Source organism: Myotis davidii, unplaced genomic scaffold, assembly GCF_000327345.1.
Source record: "Myotis davidii unplaced genomic scaffold, ASM32734v1 scaffold674, whole genome shotgun sequence".
NCBI lineage: Eukaryota > Metazoa > Chordata > Mammalia > Chiroptera > Vespertilionidae > Myotis > Myotis davidii.
The window spans coordinates 1,866,797-1,891,815 of record NW_006286674.1 but is presented as its reverse complement, the minus strand read 5'-3'; the positions used below and the strand labels follow the sequence as shown (position 1 = coordinate 1,891,815).

Here is a 25,019-nt window from a genome sequence, read left to right as displayed (position 1 = left end):
CTGGCTCCTGGATCTCTAGGGAGGTGCTAATCTAGTCTTTGCCTGAGGCTATCCAGCAAAAGCTTCCCTGCAGAGGCTTGGGTGGGGTGGGTCCCATGGGATCAAACAGGGTGGGGCTAGCAGTTATGGCTGCTCTCAGTCTTGCCCTCAGAGGCTCTGCTTCTCAGTGTCCTGGTAATCTCTGCAAGCCCCTCGGAGAGAAAGCTGCCCTCGAGTTCCAACTGTTGCCAGACAGTCCCGCTTCTCCCGTATGAGTCTGGGTCCCTAGAGACTCTCCCGGAACTGGAGCTCAGAGCCTGAGACTCCCTCCCTATTGGAAACGACAACAGCGCCCTCAGCCGCCAGCCCGCTCCACATGCACCTCCGCACCTTAGTATTTTACTTCTGTACTGCGCTTCCTCTGAGTCTCGGTATGCTTTTCTCTTTCCTTCTAGTTGTAGAATTTCCCCTCAGCTAGCCTTCCTGTGGTTCTGGATGATGTCTGTTCTGTCTTTTAGTTGTATTTTTGAAGTGGTTGTTTGAGGCACCAAACTCCGATGTTTACCTATGCCTCCATCTTGGTTTCTCCCACAGTAGGCTATCTTATTGTTTACCATGGCTCCTACCATTTTCTGGCATAAAGGTAGATCTGGCTAAATTATTCCTTCCTTTCTATCTAGTCTTTTGCCCTGATGAACTGTATGCATTGATGAGAATGTATGTGCTGATGGACTGTATGCATTGATGAGAATTTCTTTTACCTGGAAGGCTATTGATCTGCTCCATGCATCTTTTCCTTGGGTCTGGTACTTAATCCTGCTTGTAGTTCTTGGGAGTTCTCCCTCAGTAGTAAGAGTTCCCTGATTCATTCTGTAATATCATTCCCAAGGGAATTAAGTTAGAAAAGGGGAAAGTTAATGAAAGTGAAAAGAAAATAAGAGGTATCCTTAGGTTAATAAAACTCTTGCTCCTATTCAACACTTATAATCAAATCTTTGTCTTAGCAGTTCCATCTTTATGTTGAGTTGCTTAACTATGACCTTAAAATCTCTTTTCAATGTTATCCTTTCGTCATATTGAATTTTCCTGCTGGGTTGAGTTGGTGGAAGTTGGGGCAGAGGGATAGAAAGAGAGAGTCCTGAGTGTATGGAGGAAAGCTTTAGGCAACCCATGAGGAAAATAGTATCTGCCAAGATAGTCTAGGTAGGATTTTGATTTGTGTGTATGTGTTGGTGTTTTGATTTGTGTGTATATGAATTTATTTATATAACCAAGATTGGCTGAAATACGCTGATTCAGAAAATAATTTATAGTGTGCTAGCAATTTACCTATTGTATACACTTTAAGATCTTCTCAAAGCACACAAAAGCACTTTGAGGTTTTCAGCTTTTATATCTGTCTAAGTACTTATAATCAAGAAGCTCTTTTTATGATAGTTTTTATAAAAGTACAGTTCCTTAAAAATATATACCTTGTTTATTCATATATTATGAATATGTAGTTTTATATAAATATTCAAATGTAGTTATTGTTCACATTGTTTTTCATTACTGAAATGATAGTGCCTTGTTTGAATATTATTTATGTACTAGGGGCCCAGTGCATGGATTCGTGCACCGTGGAGTCCCTTGGCATGGCTTGTGGGGATTGGGCCAAAAGCAGTCCAACGGGCCAAAACCGGCAGTCCAACGCCACCAGCAGCTCCTGCCTGCCGCTCCTGCTCATCCTGGCCCTGCTGCACCTGCCGCGGGCTTGCGCCCAGACAGTCCTAATCGGGAGAGGCTCACGCCTCACCTACGTTGAGCGTCTGCCCCCTGGTGGTCAGTGCAGGTCATAACGACCAGTTGACTGGTCATTCGGTAGCTTAGGCTTTTATATATATATACTGGAGGCCCGGTGCACGAAATTTGTACACTTGGGGGGTGGTGGTCCCTCAGCCTGGCCTATGCCCTCTCACAGTCTGGGAGCCCTCGGGGGATGTCTGACTGATGGCTTTGGCCCCGCAGGAGCAGGCCAAGTTTGTCAGTTGGACATGCTTAGCACTGCTGTGGAGGCGGGAGAGGCTCCTGCCACTGCCACTGCACTTGCCAGCCATGAGCCCGGCTTCTGGCTGAGCAGCACTCTCCCTGTGGGAGTGAGTGCACTGACTACCAGGGGGCAGCTCCTGCGTTGAGTGTCTGCCCCCTGTTGGTCAGTTCACATCATAGTGACTGGTGGTTCTGCCATTTGGTTGATTTGCATATTAGCCTTTTATTATATAGGCTGTCTTTCAGCTGGATTTATTGTATATATACCTGCTTAGGGTGATATGAATTATGATGGACTAGAGGCCTGGTGTACGAAATTCATGCATGGGGCGGGGGTCCCTCAGCCTGGCCTGCGCCCTCTCGCAATCCAAGACCCCTCGGGGTATGTCACGCCTAAACCGGCAATCAGACATCCCTCTCACAATCCAGGATGCTGCCTGCACCAGTGACCATACTTTTCATACAGGTGAAAGGCATCTTGCTGTTGTATGGGCAGCTACATTTTTTTGCCCTGATTATAAAAAGTAGTACATAACATGATCCTTCTGAGGCAGTAGTACCATTTTTCCCATCTTATGGGTGGAAAAACTGAAGTAGAGAGAAGTTAAGTAATTGGCTTTGTCATGCTGCATCTCAATGTTAGAGTAGCCTTGGCAGGTTTTAATTTTTAAATCTAAGAGACTGTTCCCAATATACAGGGTAGGGTTCCTAGGCCTGGCTGGCAATCAGGGCCATCTGTGGGGCGACCGGCAGGCAGGTTGATCGGGGCCCATGGCTGGCACCCACCTTGGCTGGTGACCTGGCGCCACCTGCTGGCCAGCCCTGCCCCCTGATTGCCGCCGCTGGTCGCCCCCTTCCTGGGGGGGCGGGCAGTGTGTGTCATAGTGACTGGTTGTTCTGCTGGTCATTCTGCCGTGGTCGACTTGCATATTGGGTTTTATTATGTAGAATATTTGAACATATGTATAATTCATTGAGTCCTACAGAGAAGAGGGATCTTAAAGGTTTTTCTAGTCTTGATTGCCTACTTTTAAAACAGAAACACATCTTCAACCAATTCTTGACATTTGGATCTTATAATTGCTTTTATTATAGCCATTGGTAGGGAATATACTCCTTTAGGCATTCTATTCTATTTACGAATAGTTCTATCCAATTGAAAATTGTACCTTGAATCTATCTCACTGTTAACTCAACTGTTCATCATAATTTTGTTCCTTTAGAACTAGACCTTATCCTGTAAAAATACTCTTCAGTTGTTTGAAGACAGACATCATGGGTCTCATTACATCTTATTTATGTAAAGCAAACCAGTTTGTTTTTTTAATTATTAGTCATGTTACAGGATTTCTCTGTCCTCATCACGTAATGGACATGTTTGACTTTCTTGGCTTTAAATGTTTTTTACTACAACCCCAATAAAGAATACATTTTCTATCTCAACTGAATATAAACATACATATCGAAATATGTAAGTACAGTTTTTGAACAAAAATTTCATAAGACAATATATCTTTACACTAATATCTTCTGTTCTCTTAATTAAAAAAAAATGCTAGTGTTTCCCGTTACATTGTTTTATCCAATCTGTAGTTTGGAACACACTATTTTAGTTTATTAATGTTGCAGAATTAAAACAGTTTCCCAAAGCTGGATAATCATTGCTAAAACAGTTTTACCTTTATCACCTCAAAGAGGATATCCTGATGGTGATTACTAAGAAAAAGTTCACAGGATTGTCAAGTTATTGGTAATGAGTGCTGTCAAACTAAAACACACGTAACTTTTATTTTTATCCTCAGGTGGCGACAGACAAGGTTGCGGAAAAGCTGAGTTCTACTCTCTCATGGGTGAAGAACACAGTATCATACACAGTCAATCAGATGGCCAGTCAGGTGGCAAGTCCATCTACTTCATTACACACTACATCCTCATCTACCACATTATCAACGCCAGCCCTTTCACCATCTTCCCCGTCACAGCTGAGTCCAGACGACTTAGAACTCCTGGCTAAACTGGAGGAACAAAATAGGTGAGTGACGTTGTTTGTCTTTTTTCTCTCCAATTTTCATACAAACTCAACCATTTACTCATATTAAGAATGTTTATTTTTTATTTTTTGGCTTATTGTTTATCAAAATTACTTAAAAGTATTCAAGTCTGTTTTGGAAGAGTTGGTCTTAAACCAAAGTTGAACTAAGATTTTCTTCTGGCTAACATAGCTTTATATATTTCTTCTTTTTTAAAAAAATTACCATTTATCCCCCTATACACTCTTCCACCTCTATCTACCCACTCCCTATATATTTATTTTCTTAGTTTAGAATATTCCCTAAGTTCTTCCAGAATATTAGAAAAAAATTTAAAGGCAAATAAAACCACCATTTTTAAAATTTTTAATATTTTTTTGTTAATTCTCACCTGAGGATATTTTTCCATTGATTTTTAGAGAGAGTGGAAGGGAGAGGGAGAGACAGAGAGAGAAACATTGATGCGAGAGAGACAACATTAATTGGTTGCCTCCTGCAAGCACCCCGATCAGGGCAGGTCATGGAACCTGTAAGCAAGGTACATGCCCTTGACCAGAATCAAACCTGGGATCCTTCAGTCCACAGACCAACGCTCTGTCCACTGAGCCAAACCAGTTAGGGCAAAACTACCATTTTTGTTTTAAACAAAATAGTCCCCTCTGGTTACGTCATAAAATAATTTAATCAGGATGGAAATCTGATTTGCATTTTAGAGTGGGAAATCTCTTCATAAGTTTATTCATGGAAGGCAAAGTATCCTTTTCTGTTGATGAATATGAAATAGTTGTTTACTCTGCTAGGAATGTGTGCTCTGGACTCTGTGTGTCATTTTACTCTATTCCTAGTGGCCCGGTGCACAAATTCGTGCACATTGAAAGGAAATTAATTAGAAGAAATATTTTAATATTGCTATTCGCCCTTTCTCTATAAATAGAAGTGTCAACCAAATTCACAATCGATATTGACAAATCGAAACACACGCATGCTATTGGTGCCAGTGAGAGCTTTATATGTATTGCGCATGCGCGAGTCACCTTAGCCTTTTATATATATAGAATAAACTTGCTTAATTAGACCTGCTTTCTGATTTAGCTAAATTTTTTCCAGCCCAGTGAAGCACCCCAACTTCTCTTTTAGGTAACTGTCAGCAACACAGCAGTAAATATCAACATGAAGCAGATTATGATTGTAGATCACACAGGGAGAACGAAGGGTAAAATATTTAACTACAGCAGTGTTTGACTATATTCTGTGCAGTGAGAAAACCTGATGTTATTTTCAAAGTCCACCTTTTCTTACTTCTTTTCAGTCGGGTCAAGCTTCTAAGCTTTCTAAATCTCTGTTTTCTGGCTAGTGAAAAGAAAATAGGGTACCACCAAGTCTCCTATCTACCTACAGTGGGGCCTTGACTTACGAGTTTAATTCATTCCGAGACCAAGCTTGTTAAGGAGCTCGTTAACTCTAATTGCTCTATCAACTCAATGCAAAAAATCAGCTGAGAGACAGCTGGTATCTCAAAAAACTTGTTAGTTGGGACACTCGTGAGTCAAGGCTCCACTGTACTTACTCCAGGACTTCTGTGAAGATCAAATGAGATGAGGTATGGGAAAACGCTTCACAGACATTTGGTTAAAGTGTACAATGTTTGCACCTGGCTATAAAGCAAGTCATGTTCCTAGGCTGAAGAAACTCCAAGGAGGCTAGTTGCTAGGGAGAGGAAGCGGGCGTTGCTGTGCGATGTTATTACCTGGCGCCCACAGCCACCGTTTCCAGGCTGGCTGGGCTGTGGGCCACATTTTGTGCCACGGGGTCTTGGCAGCGTTGGCTGCGATTTGGTGGGCTGTCGCTCCAGGGTGGTGATGGGGCCTGTGTCCCACTTGGGGGAAGCCGAGTGTTGCTTTGTCGGCACCAGGTCCGCAGTGCCATTTCTTTGTAAATGGCCACTGCATATCACAGCAGCTCCTGCATTGAGTGTCTTCCCCCTGGGGGGCAGTGCACATCATAGCGACCAGTTGGGCAGTCGATATATATATATATATATATACTGTAAAATTATCACCAAAGAAAAAAGATTATCACCAAAATCAAGAAAATGAATGTATCCATTATCCAGCTTCCCATCTCCAGGAAGCCATTGATAATGCTTTCAAACTAGTTTAGTTTGCATTTTCTAGAATTTTATAGAAATGGAATCATACACTATGTACTCGGCATATTAGCCTTTTATATATATAGATTATCAAAAGCTTTTTAGGGCATCAGCCAAAAAGGAATTATTAGAAGAGCATCCTTTTGTGTTTAGTCAAGTTATATATTACCACTCACTTTAAGCATAATAGCAGAGATAATTTCTAGCAGCTTTTTTGATATATAATTGACATAATAAAAAATTATACTTAATAAGGTACACAGTTTGAGAAATATTTTTATTGATTTTTAGAGAGAGCGGAAGTGGGGGGAGAGAGAAACAATGTGAGAGGGAAACACCATTGGCTGCCTCCTGTACGCCTCCTACTGGGGATCAAACCTTCATCCGGGCATGTGCCCTCAATGGGAATTGAACCAGCGACTTCTTGGTGCACTGGATGACACCCAACCAACTGAACTACACCAGCCAGGGCACTCTGTACTCTTTTTATTTATTTCACTCAGCATAATTATTTGGAGATTCACCCATATGAATAGAGAAAGACAAGTACCATATGATTAAATTTATATGTAGAGTCAAATGAACAAAATAAAGAAGGAAAATAGAGACTCATAGATACAGAGAACAGATTGACATCTGTCAGCAGGGAGGGGCGTTGGAGGACTTGGTGAAAAAGGTGAAGGGATTAATCAAAACAAAAAACAACAACTCAGAGACACAAACAACTGTACGGGAAGTACCAGAGGTCAAGGGGGGTTGGGAGAGGTAGAATAGGGTAAAGGGGAGATTAGTGGTTTTGGAAGGAGACTTGATTTTGGGTGGTGAACATGCAAAACAATATATAGATGATGTATTATAGAATTGTTATACCTGAAACCTATATAATTTTATTAACCAATATTACATAAATAAATTCAATAAAAATTAAAACATTTTTCAAAAAATGTACAGACATTTGTATTGTTGTATAATTTCATTTCTACTGGGCACAGACCTAGTGATCGATAACTGGTTCATGTAGTGGGTGTACATTTAACTGTCAGTCTGTTTTCCAGACGGCTGTACTTTTTCATGTTCTCACTATTAGCTTATAAACATTTCCTCTACATCCTTGCCAGCACTTGGTGCTGAGAGTCTTTACTTTTAGCCATTTTAGTAGGTATTGATATCTTGTTTTTTAAAAAAATTTATTTCTCAGTTACAATTGACGTACAATATTATATTAGTTTCAGGTGTACAACACGTGATTAGGCATTTATGTACCTCACAAAGTACACCCCAATAAGTGGTACCCTTCTGACCCACACATTTATTACAATATTATTACTGTGTTCCCTGTACTGTACTTTATATACCTATGACTTTTCGTACTGGTAGAAGTTTGTGCCACCTAATCCCTTGCACGATTTCACTCATTTCCCCAACCCCCTTTCCATTCGGCAACCATCAATTTGTTCTCTGTATTTATTAGTGTTTTTTTTACCTTTTTTTAAGATTCCCATATAAACGAAATCATACTGGTATTTGTCTTTCTCTGTCTGACTTATTTTACTTAGCATAATACCTGAAAGCCTATCCATGTTGTCACAAATGGTAAGATTTCATTCTTTTTTTTTTGGCTGAGTAATATTTTATACTATATAGCTACCAGTCTTTCTTATCCAGAAGTCTGTTGATAGACATTTAGGTTACTTCCGTATCTTGGCTATTGTAAACAAGCTGCAGTTAACACAGGGGTGCATATATCTTTTTGAAGTAGTGTTTTGAATTTCTTTGGGTAAATACCCAGTGGAATTGCTGGGTCATATAGTAGTTCTATTTTTAATTTTTTGAGGAACTTCCATTCTGATTTCTATAGTAGCTATACCAATTTATAGTCTCGCCAACAGGGCATAAGGGTTTCCTTTTCTCCACATCCTCACCAATACTTGTATTTTATTGATTTATTGATGATAGCTATTCTGAGAGGTGTGAGATGTTATCTCATTGTGATTTTAATTTGCATTTCCCTGGTGATTAGTGATGAGCATCTTTTCATATGTGAGTTGGCCAATTGTATGCTCTCTTTGGGGAAATGTCTGTTCAGATCTTCTGCTCATTTGTTAATAAGATTGTTTGCTTTTTTGGTGTTAACTTGTTTGAGTTCCATATGTATTTTAGATATTACTCCTTTCCGATATATCATTTGTGAAAATCTTCTCCCATTTAGTAAGTTGTCTTTATTTTTTTAAGTTTTTAGTTTGATGTCCCATTTGCTTATTTTTTATTTCCATTGCTTGGGGAGTCAGCTTTAAAAAGATATTGCTAAGAGCAATGTCAAAGAGTTTACTTTGTATGTTTTTCCTCCTAGGTGTTTTATGGTTTCAGGTCTTACATTTAAGTCTTTATTTTGAGTTTGCATTGCAACCATTTATTCCTCTGCCCTCCCTCTTCCTTTCCCCCCTTCTCTTTCCCCCTCTTCAGTTATTGGAACCCAGAATCCATGAGAAGGATTTTTGTGTAGAGAATGGGTGGATGTAATGACATCTTTTTTTTGCCTTAGGTGAACAATCCTGGTGGGAAAACACATCTCTCTGACTCTAGTAAAAAATAAAATGACAGGGAGCATTTGAGGTCTTGCTCCCCAGCTTATGTCATCAGTTTTACTCAAACTCTTAAGAATTCTCAAAAAAAGAAAAAAGAAAAAAAAAGATGAACACTAAGATCTTGCTTTCCTACTCCCTGTTCTCCCCTAATACCCCAGTAACCTATTAAGTCCAAGGAAAAATTGTAAGAATAATTAGTTAAATTTTCTCTGAGCACTTCTGTGGTTTGTAGTGTAAATATGCAAGTTATATATGTAAATATTATGAGACACAACTACTTTTAATGTGGAGAGCGGCTACAGTGTTTGGACAGGTTCAAGCCTCGGACTAATGAGAGGGCATAGTCCTCTCATTGCCATGTGCAAGTCCAGCTTGGAGGGCAGAGCCCTCCCAGCACAATTATAGCCAACAGCTATAGTTGTAAGCTTGAACCTATGGTCCGAACATGTGGCCCCACGTATCTGAGTAATATGGGTTTGACAGAGTTCAGGTGCATGTAATTGAGTAGGATCGAAACTCATGAGAATGTTGTAAACATCTTGACCACGCCCTTACTTTGCCTCGAGGAATCTGTCTATAAAATAGACATGGCTTGTAGCCTGTGGCGCTGTCTCTCCAACCGGGAGCAGCGTCCCACCCAGACCCAGCTTTCTTCTCCTGTCTGTCTTTTCTCCATCCTTCACCGCCCCCTCTCAGGGTCACGAAACCAGGCTGAGCTGGCTCGGCACATAAGGTGCCCTGGGGCTGAGTATGCTATGCTGGCTCACCACATTTTAACAGGGGAGATGCTTTCTTTTAGTATTTTTCCTTCTCTTCTCCAAATGTAGATGAATCTCTGGTTATATTGCTTAACTCTTTTTGATTCAGGAAGTATAAAAATGGTAGTATTTTAGAAAATGAAAATGAGAAACATGAAAATACCAAATTGTATAATTATACTTTTTCCTTCCTATAATTTTACTGCAGTTACCACTTTTGAAAAATAAGTACTTGTGGCAGTCCCAGAAAGATGTGAAGAAATGGTTCGATACAATGGCAAAGATCTTTTTGATGAAGGTTAATAATTTATAGCCTTAAAATTGAAATGGGACAGTTATTTTTTCAAAATACAAAGAATTTGTATTCTTGGCTTTGGTAGAGATGGATTTAAAGAGGTATGGTTCAAGTGTAATTAAGGAAATTAAATTGCTGATTTAATTTTTGAGTGGGCCATTATCTGCATGGTTTGAAAGTTTGGCTTTGGCCCTAACTGGTTTGGTTCAGTGGATAGAGCATCGGCCTGCGGACTGAGAGGTCCCAGGTTCGATTCTGGTCAAGGGCATGTACCTTGGTTGCGGGCACATCCCCAGTTTGGGGTGTGCAGGAGGCAGCTGATCGATGTTTCTCTCTCATTGATGTTTCTAACTCTTTATCCCTCTCCATTCCTCTCTGTAAAAAATCAATAAAATATGTATTAAAAAAAAGTTTGGCTTTGTAACCATAATTGTTTCCTTTTACATTCTATTATTTGATTCAGATTTTGCTTTTTAGCAGGTTTTGGGGGTTGAGATAGGAGGATGAGGAAATGGAAAGGATTGTTTTAAACTAAAGTAAATGCATTTTATTTTTTAATATGTAAACGAATGTTTGAAACTTTATATCTTTGTACCTTTTATTTTTGATATGCTAAGCTGGAATGTTTTAAACTTTATATATCTTTATACTATCCATTATGGTAGTCACTGGCCATATGTAACAAATGAGCACCTCAGATTTGACTGATCTAAATTGCAATATGCTCTGAGTAAAATATACACCAGGTTTTGAAGAGTTGATTTTAAAAAAAATTTCATAAATAAAAATTTTCATTACATGTCAAAATATTTTGCCTGTACTTAATAAAATGTTAAAATGAATTTAACCTGTTTCATTTTACTTTAAATGCAGCTACTAGAACATTTAAAATTATATAAAACGCTCACATTATATTTCTGTTGGAAAATGCTGACTTAGATCATCTTTAATTTTGTATTTACCACTATAGCATTGGTACCTCAGTTTTCCTGAGCATATGCTCTGTAACATAGCCATGAACATTAAGATAGTAAAAACAGATATTTTTAAGTCTCTGTGTTAAAAATATATGTATTTTTAATCATAGAAGAGGCCTTTAGATTTTCACTCAAACTCTTAGTTCTTTTTCTTTTCTTTGAGGATTGTTTAACATTTTTTATCAGTTGTCAGATTTCTGGAGGCATATGATGATATAATTAATTAAAATAATTTATTGTTCTATTCTTTAAGTTGCAACTAGCTTAGCTTCATATCATCTCTTTTTAAATTAAAAAGTCCAGCAGTTAAATCTGCTTGGAATCTATACATATAAAAGTCTAAGTGACCAGATGACCGTTGGACTTTCTGACCAGTAGCTATAATGCACACTGACCACCAGGGGGCAGATGCTCAACGCAGGAGCTGCCAAGCTGCAGTTCTCAGGTGATGTACCCGGAACCAGAGAGGAGGGAGCCCAATTCCGGGTGCGTCACCCGAGAACTGCCCTCTTGTAATCTGGGACCCCTTAGGGGATGTCAGAGAGCCAGTTTCGGCCCAGTCCCCACAGGCCAGGCTGAGGGACTCCACCGGTGCACAAATTTGTAGCCCATTGGCTCCCTACTTAGGGTCTAGCTTCCCACTGGGCCTCTAGCCCATTGCAGAGGTTGTGGGTCTGGCCCTTACAGAAACTTTTTCACTCAATTAGCTAAATGATGAGATGCAGGACCTACTGGCTGTAGCCCCGACGTCTGGTGCCCACACCAGCCCATCCGCTTAATATCCATTTCCAGTGGAGGCAGTGAATTTTACTCCTACTACTCTCAGCTGGGAAACTGGCTGCGGCTTCCCTCTTTCCTGGTGGACAGTAGCTCCAGAGGGCAACCTCTGGGGAGGGAAGGAGGTGAAGGAGCAGCTCAGGTGGGAAGAAGGAAGTTCCCACCGCCACAGGACTCCGCCTGGGTGGAAGGGGCTGGGCAGGAGGCTGACATTGAGCAGGGTCCTGCCCTAGGCTGATTAGATTCCAAGCTAAGTAAATCCTGTTTGCTAAATTGCATTTTGCAGCTAAATGCCCACAAGTCCTCAGTTACCACCAAACTTAGGGTAAAGTGAGATGAAAGAAGGGAGACAGATACAGAGAGAAAGTGACATAATATTGGGAGAAGAGAGGAGGGACCCTGATTCTGGGTGCATCACTCGAACCGCCCTCTCACAATATGGGACCCCTTGGGAGATGTCGGAGAGCCGGTTTCAGCCTGATTTCCACAGGGACCCCACCAATGCCTGAATCCATATACCGGGCCTCTAGTATCTATATCAAGTAAGCTCCATCAGTTTCTGATGGGAGAGGACTGTAAGCTTTTTTTTGTTGTTGTTAATCCTCACCTGAGGATATTTTTTCATTGATTTTTTTTTTTTTAAGGAGAGTGGAAGAGAGAGGGAAAGACAGAAACATCAATGTGAGAGAAACACATCAATTGGTTGCCTCCTGCACTAATATTTTTGGTGTCATATTTAAGAAGACTTTACCTAATCCGAAATCATGAGGATTTACTCTTATATTTTCTTTTTTAACATGCTTGTTCTTGAACTTCATATAAGTAGAATCATATAATATGTACTCTCTTTCATCTGTCTTTCAACCTAATTATAAGACTCATCCATATTAATGTATATATCAGCAGTTTGTTTCTTTTTATTGCTTAATATTTCAATGAATGAATGTCACAATTTCATCATTTATTTTCTGGATATTTAGGTTGTTTCTGAGTTTTGGCTATTATGAATAAAACTTATATGGACTTTCAACTGCAAGTCTTTTTGTGGACATTTGTTTTCATTTCTCTTGCTGGGTCATATGAAAATGTATTTAAGTTTATAAAGAATTGCCAAAGTGGTTGAATTCTGACATCAAGTATATGAATTATAATAGCTCCCATCCTGGACAACACTTTGTGTGGTCATTCTAATGTGTCCATAGTGTGGTTTAACTTGCATTTCCCGATGACTAAAGATGTTGAGCACTCAATTGCTTATTGGCCACTTGATTATCTTGTTTTGGAAATTGTCAGTTTAAGTCTTTAACTCATTTAAAAAATGTGTTGTTTGCCTTCTTATTGATTTTATGAGTTCTGCATATATTCTGGATGCCATCTTTTGTCAGATATATATGTTGAAAAAATTTTTTTCAGTCTGTGGTTTACCTTTTTATTTTCCTAACTAGAGGACCGGTACAATCGGGGACCCCTCGGTGGGATGTTGGAGAGCCAGTTTAGGCCCGATCCCTGCAGGCCAAGCTGAGGGACCCCACTGGTGCAAGAATCTGTGCACTGGGCCTCTGGTATAAATATAAGGTCTTTGGTTAATCTCTCCCCCCTTCCCCCTTCCCTCTGAGATTCATCAGTCTGTTCATGTTTCCATGCCTGTGGTTTCTGCTCCTGCGTTGAGTGTCTGCTCCCTGGTGGTTAGTGTGTGTCATAGCTACCGGCTGGCTGGTCAGCTGGTCGGCCAGTTGCTTAGGCTTTTATATATATAGTTGGTATCTTTTGAAGCACAGAGCATTTTTAGTTTGGATTTTTTATTCATTTTTTTCTCTTATGGTTAGTATTTCCTTTTGTCCCATTAACAAATTTTGGCCGAAACCGGTTTGGCTCAGTGGATAGAGCGTCGGCTTGCGGACTGAAAGGTCCCAGGTTCGATTCCGGTCAAGGGCATGAACCTGGGTTGCGGGCACATCCCCAGTAGGAGATGTGCAGGAGGCAGCTGATCGATGTTCCTCTCTCATCGATGTTTCTAACTCTATCTCTCTCCCTTCCTCTCTGTAAAAAATCAATAAAATATATTTAAAAAAAACAAAAACAAAAAAAACAAATTTTGGCCACTCCAAGGTTGTGAAGACCTTTTCCTGTTTTCTTCAAGGACTTTTATAGTTTAGCTTTTATATTCAGCCCTATTGTCCATTTTAAGTCATGTTTGTATGTCATGTGAGTTAAGGCATGGACAATATCTTTAAATAATGTTATGTCTTTACTTGAAATATTTCATTTGTAAGTATTTCTCACAATTTTGTATATGTTATTTCAGTTTCTTCTGAAGGTGAACTGCTTAACCCTTTTCTCAAACCCTATCCATGAATTTCACTTGGCATTTCCTGTCTGTTCCAAAAGTTGCAATTTGGCAATGTGAGACCTTTCTGACTCTCTAAAAGCCTTCTGTTTAGGTACCTTTTCATTTATACTTCCATTGTATCTCATACTTATGTTTAGCTTAGGAAATATCATTATGTTCTTTTTAACTGAATGTCTCTATTGATGGTAGTGATACAGTTAATTATTCGACATATAACAAGCATTCGATGAATAATTAAGTGAAACAAAAAACTTAGGTAAGGGTTATTTTAGTAAAGTTTGTTTCTCTATTTCATTTGGTATTCTTAGGGTTTATAATCATACATAAAATTACATATGTATAATAATTTTTCTATAAGATATTATGATCCATGGGGGGAAGTATTTAAAGTCAAAATATCATTAATTATGTTTTTTTTAATAAAGAATATTTATGGCAATAGTTGACCCTTAATTTGACTGCTGTGTACATTTTTCTATTTCTAGCAATATTTGGGACATTTTATTTAAATTATTTTTGCCATGAAAATGTATTATGTTATCTTACCTATGAATAAGGATAGTAGTTGCTCAATTTATATTATTGTTATTGAATAGGACATCTCGAATTTGAAGGTTTTCTAATATGGGGGTTTTCATTTTATTTCAATTCAGTCAGTATTTTATGTACTTTCACTGAGCTAAATGCTTTTAGGGATCTAAAGATGAGTAAGATATAAATCTGTCTCACAAAGGGTATTCCTGTAATCTGCTAAATAGTGTTTGAATCATTTTTTTTTCTTTATTAGTTTTCAATATATCATAAGTTAGTATTGGGAGCATTTCAGAAAGCAGTGAGTGGTAGCCATTGTTCAGTATACAAATAGATGTTTTAGGACCCTTATTTGAATGACATACAGTTTACATCTTTATAATGATAGAGCCATATTTTCCAGTCTTTCTTTATAGTTGGTGTATATATGAAAGAGATAGTATGGGTTTGATGTTGTGATGAATCCTGGAATAGATCTCTAAACTTATCTCAACCCATCTTTCTACAGATAAGGAAGAAACACAGGGTTCTAAACTCAAAGGCCAACAGGACTTTCTGAATGGAGAGGTCTCAGTTTAACAGTGCAAGCACACTGATAAATAACAGCTTTTAATTGGCCTGAGTTTTTGGGCGATTGAGTGGATAAAAGCTCCTGTTCACTATACCTTGTTGTTCCTGTGCAGGATTATGGGCCTAATTTTGCTCCATCTTATTTTTCAAGAGAATCCAGAATTATACATAAATACAAATGTATGTGTGTATAAAAACTAAATGAAGTCTTTCCAATTTTATTATTCAGGTTTTTTTTTATAACAAACTTCATGGTCCAAACAAAACACTTTTAGTTATTGATTAGTTATACATGGGTGAAGTAAAATGAAAAAAGAGAAGGGATTTGTTTAATTTATGTGATGTTTCCTTACTTTTTTTAGTACTGGACATATTGTAAACATGATAGGATTAGTTCTTCCATAGAATTTGTTACAGCTTTTCCAAGTATAGTTTCTTTTTTCCTGAAGCCCTCTCAACCATTTTTCTCACCAAATTTCTCCAAATTTGAATTTGAAGTGGAGATGAAGGGACATTATGATGGGATTAATAGGACTAAAATATTTAACATAATTTACTATTTCAAAATTTGAAATTACTATGCTTAGATGAAAAATACAGCAGTAATTTTATAGATGGCAGCCAAATGTTATTGAAATTGTACATATTTTAAAACTATGACTAAATTGCTGTAGTGAAACTCTAAAAGTACCATCATCACTTCATCTAGTATTACTGTGAAATTAGATCTTGAGCAATTTTTAATTATGTTTTAGATTGTTAGAGACGGATAGTAAGTCTTTGAAATCTGTAAATGGGTCAAGAAGAAACAGTGGCTCCTCCCTTGTATCAAGTTCATCAGCCTCTAGCAACCTCAGCCACCTTGAAGAAGATTCTTGGATACTTTGGGGAAGACTTGTTAATGAATGGGAAGATGTGCACAAAAAGAAGGAAAAACACATTAAGGTAAGGTATTTATATTCTTTGTTGAAGTTCTTTTTCTTATCCCAAAGGGAATCAGGCGTAGATTGATAGAGGATTAAAATTCAGATTCAGCTACTTTCCAAGTACTGTAATAAAGAAGTGTCCTTTATATGTTTTCATTTATTTGTCCCCATAGAAGTTTTGATTTGTAAATATCAGTTGTTATAGAAGTCTCCTAATTGTAGAAATATATAGGTGAAAATTATTTTAGAGGTAAAATTCTATCGTTTTATAGATTCAGAAATGAAGTTGTGATATCCTTGCATTTTCAGTATGTAACCTTTTTTTTTTTTGTCTGATAACAGCCCTTTATAAGATGATGGTTATTGTACTGCCATTCACAGCTCTGCAGATTATTGAGTCCTTAGTACCTTTAGAGATCATACTTTGAGTGAGATTATAAGAATTTATAACATTATAGCCCTTCCTTCACCAGCCAGAACAGGATACACCCAAGGGCCAAATCTTAGTATTGGCTAAAAGGTTCCCAAGTCTTACTATAAAACTAGCTTTGTGAATTATAAACTTGGTAAAGGCCTCCCACTCTATTTCAACTCCCAATAAGTCTTCTTTGGTTTTCAAGGTAGGAGACTTAAGTAATTCATTTTAAAATTTTACTTTTATTTTTAGGAACTTGTTCGTAAAGGGATACCTCACCATTTTAGAGCAATAGTTTGGCAACTTTTATGCAGTGCACAAAGTATGCCAATCAAGGATCAATATGCAGAACTCCTGAAAATGACTTCACCTTGTGAAAAATTGATCCGAAGGGACATTGCTAGAACTTATCCTGAACACAATTTTTTTAAGGAAAAAGATAGCTTTGGACAGGAGGTTTTATTTAATGTAATGAAGGTAAGTTCTATTTATTTTTCGAAATGAAGTCAATTCTCAGAAGGTTGAAAGTATTCATTTTCCACAATGAAGCATGAACTCTCACCCCAGTAATCAGTTCTTTGGCAATAAATTTGGCTTTAGCATAATTTTTGCTTTAATACTGATGCTACATTACAGTTTAGTTTAGAGAACTTATTAGAAGATCCATTACATTGCTCAGTATTAGTTGGCCAAAATCAAATAGCCTAGAAATCACTATACATTGGGAGATCCTCTAGGAAAATGAATACTTCACCTTCTATGAGTTTCAGTATCTGGGAACAAATTTTTCTACTTGCTGTGGTCAGTGTTGTTAAGAGCTCTTAGCCATTGAAAGTCTGTGCCATTGTAATTTTTCTTCATTATGGCCTTTTCCTCTTCCATAGTATCTTTCCCTTCCAACTACCTCTGTGAAATACTGATTTCTTTTTTTTTTTTAAATATATTTTATTGATTTTTTACAGAGAGGAAGGGAGAGAGATAGAGAGTTAGAAACATCGATCAGCTGCCTCCTGCACACCCCCACTGGGGATGTGCCCACAACCATGGTACATGCCCTTGACCGGAACCGAACCTGGGACCCCCCAGTCCGCAGGCCTACGCGCTATCCACTGAGCCAAACCGGTTTCGGCGAAATACTGATTTCTTATTAAATCATTTATATTTTGCCAAAGCTTTCTTTACCTTGTGGTCTTATTTTTATTTAATATACATATTAAATTATTTTTAAGTATTGTTACCTTCCCAAGTACAAACTTCTTTCTTTTTTTGTCCTTAGGAGTTGTTAGTTTCTAATTGGGAAATTGTCAAAAAAGAAAAATTGATGTAGTAAATTATTTGCTTATTAAATATTTATAGTATAACATTTACAACAAGCAACTAAGAGTTTTTCTTAAAAATAGTCTTTAATTTACTTGTTTTACTATTTTTAAGTTTTTAGAGAAGGAAAGTATATTAAAGTATTTTGAACAATATTTTTTGCTTTTTAGGCATATTCTTTAGTGGATCGTGAGGTTGGTTACTGCCAAGGAAGTGCTTTTATAGTTGGACTGCTGCTTATGCAGGTAAGTTAGTACAAGTGTTAAATGTCCAATTAAGTTATTTATTAAAGTTGCAGTGAAGAATTTAAAAAGTATCCTTGTTTTTTATTAAGTGTAAGTTGCTATTGGGCATTTTTTCCTAAGCACAATTTAATTAGGAGCATTTAGTTTGCACTTTAAAAGATTACTAAAATTGTTGAAAATAACATGCTATAATATCCTCCACTAAATGAAATTTCACCACTTTGGTATTTACATTTGGACCACAGTATTTACTAAAGCCTATATCTACTTTTAAATATTGACATATTTTAAATATGTCAATATTTAAGGAGGAGTAATCTTTTTTCAACCAAGGAGGACATGATTCAAGTGTTGGTATGCAATGTTATGTTATACAACATCTTCGGAAATTATATAGGACTTCTTGAGGACTTGTTATGGGCTCTAAGTGTCGTACTCAGTCACACCAGGGATGTGGTATATATTTCTGTTGACAGTGACCTATTTTGGAGTGGGATTGGGAGGGATGTTTTCAGAATAATCATAGCTTTGAAGGGAAATGTCATAGTGTGGTTATCTCTTCAGCCTTATTAAAAAAAAATTAAAAAGTCCATCATACTCTATATTTAGTCTCAGATTAAAATACAGTCTGAAAGGAAACCTTGGAAATAATTTGATTTGAATTACATAGGCTGGTTTTTGCATCTTAATTCTGCACTGAGTTCTGTGAATTTGGACTAGATTATTTAACCTCTCTCTGAGTCTTAATTAGGCAATATTGTCTACTTTCAGATTCATTGTGAGGGCTATATGAGATAATATATGTAAAAGCCTAGCATGATGTTTGGCACATAGTAGATAGGCAACAAAAGTTAAATGACTTCCTAAGATTACATATCATGATAGATAAAAGCAGAATAAGATTCAAAAACTGTGTTTCCAAATACTTTGCTTCAATTAGCTAACAGTTCTACCTGAGTTTTAAAACTCTATACGTATTAGGGATGTACACATTTCTGAGTCTCAAAAACTTGGTGTAGAGACACTGGTTTATAGTAAAAATGACTGGTTTTTACTTTGCTTTATAATAGAAGAACTGCACCCAAAAGTTGTTATTACAGAATATTTGTCTATTTCTAACATTAGGTCATAAATAATAAGAAAAAAAAACCTAGAAATGTTAATGTTGGAACTATAGCTGTTTTACAACATTGTGATTTTCCTAATTTGTAATTGGTTAGTATTGGTAGGCCTTTCACTGTTGGATTCAAATATCCCTGTTATTAGACCAGTGATTTTTGTCACAATTCTGTTTCTTTTACTTTCATATTAGTTCCGAAATAACATTTCTATTGATGATCTAAAAAGCAGTTTTCTCTACTTGAGCTATGAACCAGTCTTCCAACAGCTGACCTAGCTAGCTCTATAGGATTTAGGCCGATGCTCTATCCACTGAGCCAAACCAGCTAGGCAGGATGAAATTTTTTTTTTTCTTAGAGGAAGGGAGAGGGAGAGAGAAATGGAAACTTCAATGATGAGAGTGAATCATTGATCGGCTGCCTCCTGCATGCCCCATACAGGGGATCGAGCCTGCAACTCAGGCATGTGCTCCAACCGTGACCTCCTGGTTCATAGACTGATGCTCAACCACTGAGCCATGCCACCTGGGCGGTGTGTAACTTTTCTTGGTATGTTCACAAGAGAAGAAATTCTTGTAAGACAAAAAAGGGGAGATTAATTGATTTATTTGTACTGTAACTGTCACGAGGGGCTGGAGGAGAAGTGGAAGGTAGTGGTAGGAGATGGGGTTGGAGAAGTGGTAAGGGGTCATGTCATATAGGACCTATAAGGATTGTGGCTTTTATTGAGGATATGGAAAGCCACTAGAGAAGCTTTTTGTTTTGAGCAGTGGAGTGAAATGATTGAGATGACGAATTGAAAGGATCACTCTGGCAGCTCCAGGATGTATGGAGAGGAGGCTGTTGGGAAGGGAGCACAAGAGAGGCAGCAGAGTGGCCAGTGAGGAAGCCCTTGCCGTTGTCCAGACCATGGATTACTGCTCTCTTCATGGTGGTTTGGACTAGGTGTTATGATGAGAAGTGGTTGATTTTTAAGATATTTTGAATGTAGAACCAGCAGGATTTACTGATAGATTGGATGTGGAGTAAAAGAGAAAGGAGGAATGATGACTCATAAGGTTTTTGAGCAGAAGTATGGGACAAGAAGTAGCAGGAAATTAGGAGTGTGATTTAAGCTGTCTGTTGGACATCCAAGTGGGGATATAAATGTGCAGGTGGAAATACGAGATGGGCATTGGGGGAATGTCCAGGCTGATAGATAGAAGAGAGAGACTAAAGGCTATAAAAATGGGTTCAGATGCAGGTAGAATGGTAGATGTGGTGGCGTGAGAATGGGACAGTTTTCTTTTAATTGCTTCTATTAAAAAAATACTGAAATAGCAAACAAGGTCATTAGCTTAGAGATGAGTGGAAGCTTGAGGACAGAGAAGAAAGTTTGAAATGGTCAAGAATGAGTGATTGAATTAGAGAAATAAAATATACCAGACAGCATTAAAGATCCACTGAGATTAGTGGTCCTAAATTCAAAATGAGACCAGCCATCAGGGCTAAAGTGTTTTTATTCTACCCACCCAGACACTTTCTGCTGCCTAAATGTAGTTACAGAGTTGGATTTTTCTAAAGGTGGAGTTTTGCAGTTAGGATTATAACTGAGAGAGAAAGACAAAGTAATTGTGGATTTAAATGTGTGAATAAATATAACAGTAAAGTGAGCACAGGAGAGAGTTGGGAACAAAGTTAAGGTACTGTGTAAATGAATGAGGACTGCAAGGTCAGATCATTGTAAATACTTTATGTACATTAATCTTCACTGCATCCCTATGAAGTAAATACTATTATTATACCCATTTGACAGGTAGTAAAGTTGAGCAACTGAGAACTTAAGTAATTTGCTGAAGGTCATACAGCTGTTAGTGGGAGTTGAACCGTAGGTGGTGTGGCTATAGAGCCTGAGCTCTAACTGCCTGCCAAGATCATTGGAGCAAAGGAAGCAAGAGGTGTCTTAGGCCAGAGGTGTCCTTAATCCACATGAAAATGAGTGTGGTTTGAGGGGATGACCCACAGGTTTGTAGATGTTGTAAAAAAGAGGAATCATGGGTAATGTCTACTGGTATGTGTTTCAAGAGAATGGGGAATTAATGCTGTGGAAGTGGCAGTGAGGTTCAAGAAGGGCTATGTACCTCTCTACCCCATGGCTTCTTTCAGTGCTGTGGGAGATAAAACAGCCACCTCGGGAGAGAGCCAGATTTTGGTGTCAAACTGTTCTTAAGGGAAAGCCAGATTTCAATTAGAAAAGAAGGTGAATGAACATTTGATAAAGAGATTGAGGATATAGTTAGGATATTTTGTTGATGGCAGATTATGAGTTGTAGAAAGTTCTGTGGAAGAGGTTTTGGGAAGGTTGTAAGTGGGGTTATATTAGGGGAGCAGTAGAATCACATAGGATGAGAATTCTGGGTTTGGTTTTTTTTCTTCAGTTGACTGACTTAAATCAATGGGGTTGTAGGGCTTAAGGGGATTAATGAGTATGGTTTCCAAGGCAGAATTGTGGTTATGTAGAAGGGAGGATGGAAGGAAGGGAGGAAGGAAGGGAGGGAGGGAGGAAGGGAGGGGGAAAAGGAGGAAGGGAGGCAGGGAGGGAGGGAGGGAGAGAGAGAGGGAAGAAAGGTTTTGCCAAGAGTAACTCTTGGCTTCCTGTCTTGGTTGTGTCAACATGGCCAGGAAAAATGTATTGTTACTGGAAGCAGTCTTCAGTGAGAAGAATGCCTAGAGATCCTTTGAGGTTTCCTCTTTTGAAACACACTGGTATAATGTGAGTGAATGAGCACTAGAAAATTTTATCTTTTTGAGAAAGATGACTTAATAATTTAGATAAGTGTTACTTGCTTAAGTATTATGAATATCTGTGTAGCTCTTACAGAGCTTTTACATTTATTATCTTATTTGATACTAGTGGCCCGGTGCACAAATTTGTGCACAGTAAAAGGGAATTAATTAGAGGAAATATCTTAATATTGCTATTTGCCTTTTCTCTATAATAGAAGTGTCAGAGATGAAAGTAAATGAGTAAAATGTATCTGCCCATTTGGGGTTGCATGTCATGGTTATGAATAAATCAGGCTTGCCATACTTCGTTACAATTGCCATAGCATCCTGATATCGCTGTTACATATTTCTGGGACTACCCTCAAAAGATGATGGAAGTATTATCATGTTACCAATCGGCACATTGTCATTTTCAGATCTAGATTTGAGATAATCCATCAAACCACTATATTTTCAGCTCTCAACTTAGATTGGTTTGCTTTGATGAAATGTATCTGATTGGCCTCCATTTTTTAATATGCATCCACAATAAACTGTTGAGTTAATTTTCCTGTATTTAAAATAGAATTGAACATGTCCCTCACAGAGAGATAAAATCCATAATACTCCATTTGTGTTACTCGTGTCCTTAGATTTTGTCTAGTATCATTGTCAATTACACTGTTGTCTCTGAGTCTTAATGCAATATCTGTTCCCCAGCCTTTTTCACCATGAGGGAAAAGAATAGGATATGTCATTGCATCTAATATAGGAAACAGGATACTGATATGTTTCATTTTAGTGGCATTCGGATTATTGGGATCTGGTTTACAATGAATGAGCAAGTCCCTTTCAAAAGGAGGTTCTCCATCTTCATTTCTGAATATGAGGGCAACCTCAGTTACACAAGGAGAATTATATCTACCCGGATCACTAATACGATCGTATTTAATCGCTTCCATGGGAGCGCTTCCATTGTACTTCCATGGGAGCAATACCTTTTGCTGCCGCTTCAGATTTGGCTTCCTTTTCTACCTCATGTAGCATCTTGTATGATTTTGTTAATTCATTTATTTCATGCATGAAGTTGTTGATGTTGATCATGAGTCTTTCTAAGCAGTCCTAGTTTTCTGGCATTGCTAATCTTTCACTCGTTGCTTCGGCCATATCTAAAATATGGAGTTGAGCAAACTTCTGAGAAACACCATCTGAAGGATGTAAAGTTCCAGTACGATGATAAAATTGTCCGTGTATTCTAAAACAGTATGGCCCATATCCTGATGGCGATGCAATATTTGCACCCATGGAAGCAAAAGCAAAAGAACTATTTATGGATCGACTATTTTCCATGAAATTTTTACTGTCAGAATCCTCGTTTGTCATTAATCTTTTAAAATATACTGGGTATTCTGGAAAATGTACATCACTGGGACAAACTTTACCTTTGCTACCACATTGAGTAAATTTCCCATTGGATGGTTTTTCATCAGAGAAATTTAGTGATAGGCAAAATTCACATCGAACCGTCATTCCACCACAATTATGTTCAAGGATTGCATCCTCATGTACTCCATTTTCGCTGAGAAGGCAGTTCCTACCGGTATTGGTAGTACTTGTTGATGACTATTCTTTTGACATATTCTGTCAGCACCGCCTCCTTCTTTCAACTTCAGAGTCATGTTGGTCTTTAGACATTTTCTGTCAATGACACTAGCTTCTTTCAACTTCAGAGCTATGTTGTGCCAATAATTGCTCTTCAGATACATTCTATCTCTGACGCCGCCTTCTTTCAGCTTCAGAGGCACGTTGGTCTTCAGACATTTTCTGTTGATGACGCCGGCTTCTTTCGGCTGCAGAGCTACGTTGTGTTAGTAGTTGCTCTTTAGACATATTCCCACCTCCCTGCTGTCAGGGTCTGGGATGCAGGTGAATGAGAGTCCTGGCTGTCAGGCCGCTGAGAGCTGGCTGACCAACGGCTGATTCTGGCTGATCCTGTGGGGGATGAGACTCTCTCCCTGCTGTCAGAGTCTGGGCCGGCACCCACGGGGACATGGTGTCAAGTCCGCCTGTGCCAGGAGACCCAGAGTCAAGTCCCCGCCCACTTGCATGTACCTCAGAATCCTGTGAAATGCAGACCTGCCTGCGCCCATGCAGATAGGTGCAGCATCCAGCCTCACGGACCCGCGGGACGCCTGGTGGAGTCGCCCCCGTGGTGCACTCAGCTGATGGAACTCCGGGGAAGCTGCGTGGAGCAGCAGGGGGGACCCATCCACCTCACCCCCCCGGCAGGGCTGAGGGGACTCCTGTGGCAGGCGCACGTAGCGGCCAGCCCCGCCCCCGCTGTGGGTGCCACCATCTTGTTACAGCATGATGGTCAATTTGCATATCCCCTCTTTATTAGATAGGATAATTTTCTAGTGAGTTACATATAAATTGTGTATATATAAAGTTGATATCTTTAAACCCCAATTACAGATTCTTTGAAAATGTATTTTACAAGTTCTTGTAACACTTACACCATATGACTTCTGCTCAGAATGTTTAAAAGGGCTTCCCATCTCACTTAAGATAAAAGTCCAAGTCCTTACAGTAGCCTCCAAAGCCTGTGTAATTTGGTTTCCTGTTACTTATCCTCCATAACGTAACTACCACTGTAACATTACTCCTACTTTATTAGTCCCCTGTTTGCTGTTCCTTGAGCATGCCAATCTTGATTCCATTTCAAGGCCTTTATATTATTCTCCTAGGACTGTTTTCCTCAGTTGTTCCCTTCAGAATTCTGCTCAAATGTTATCAAGGCACTTTCCCTGACCTAGGTAGGGAACGTAAATAGCATCTCCCCAGCTTTTCCTGTTACTCTACTTTGTTTTATTTTAATAGCACTCATAGCCATCTGACATATATTAATTGATTTCTTCCATACATTCTCCTTTTGCCCCACTAGAAAGTACAAAGTCACTGAGTATAGCAATTGTTTATTTTGTTGACTGGCATAGGTTGATAGAGAGAGAGAGAGAGAGGTATCTAGCAAGTGAGACTGTTAGTCTCAGAGGTTGTTAGATTTGTCTAACTTTTCATTCACTATGATACATGGGAGGTTAAACCTTCTGATTTTTAGTCTATTGATCTTGACATTGTATCACATGGCCATTCAAGACAGTGTTTATAGTTGGATGGGTACTTAGTTTAAACAGACTTGAACTTACTTGTGTATCACATAAATT

The 25,019-nt window shown here is 38.5% G+C and overlaps 1 protein-coding gene across 1 annotated transcript in view; it reads left to right on the top strand.

The window, feature by feature from the left end:
- Positions 1 to 25,019, top strand: part of EVI5 (ecotropic viral integration site 5) — a 181,245-nt gene that overhangs the window by 32,723 nt on the left and 123,503 nt on the right. Inside the window, exons 2-5 of the mRNA XM_015560323.1 lie at positions 3,810 to 4,039; positions 15,785 to 15,974; positions 16,623 to 16,847; positions 17,858 to 17,936. Coding sequence (XP_015415809.1) covers positions 3,810 to 4,039; positions 15,785 to 15,974; positions 16,623 to 16,847; positions 17,858 to 17,936 — 724 coding nt within the window. The remainder of the gene's footprint in view (positions 1 to 3,809; positions 4,040 to 15,784; positions 15,975 to 16,622; positions 16,848 to 17,857; positions 17,937 to 25,019) is intronic.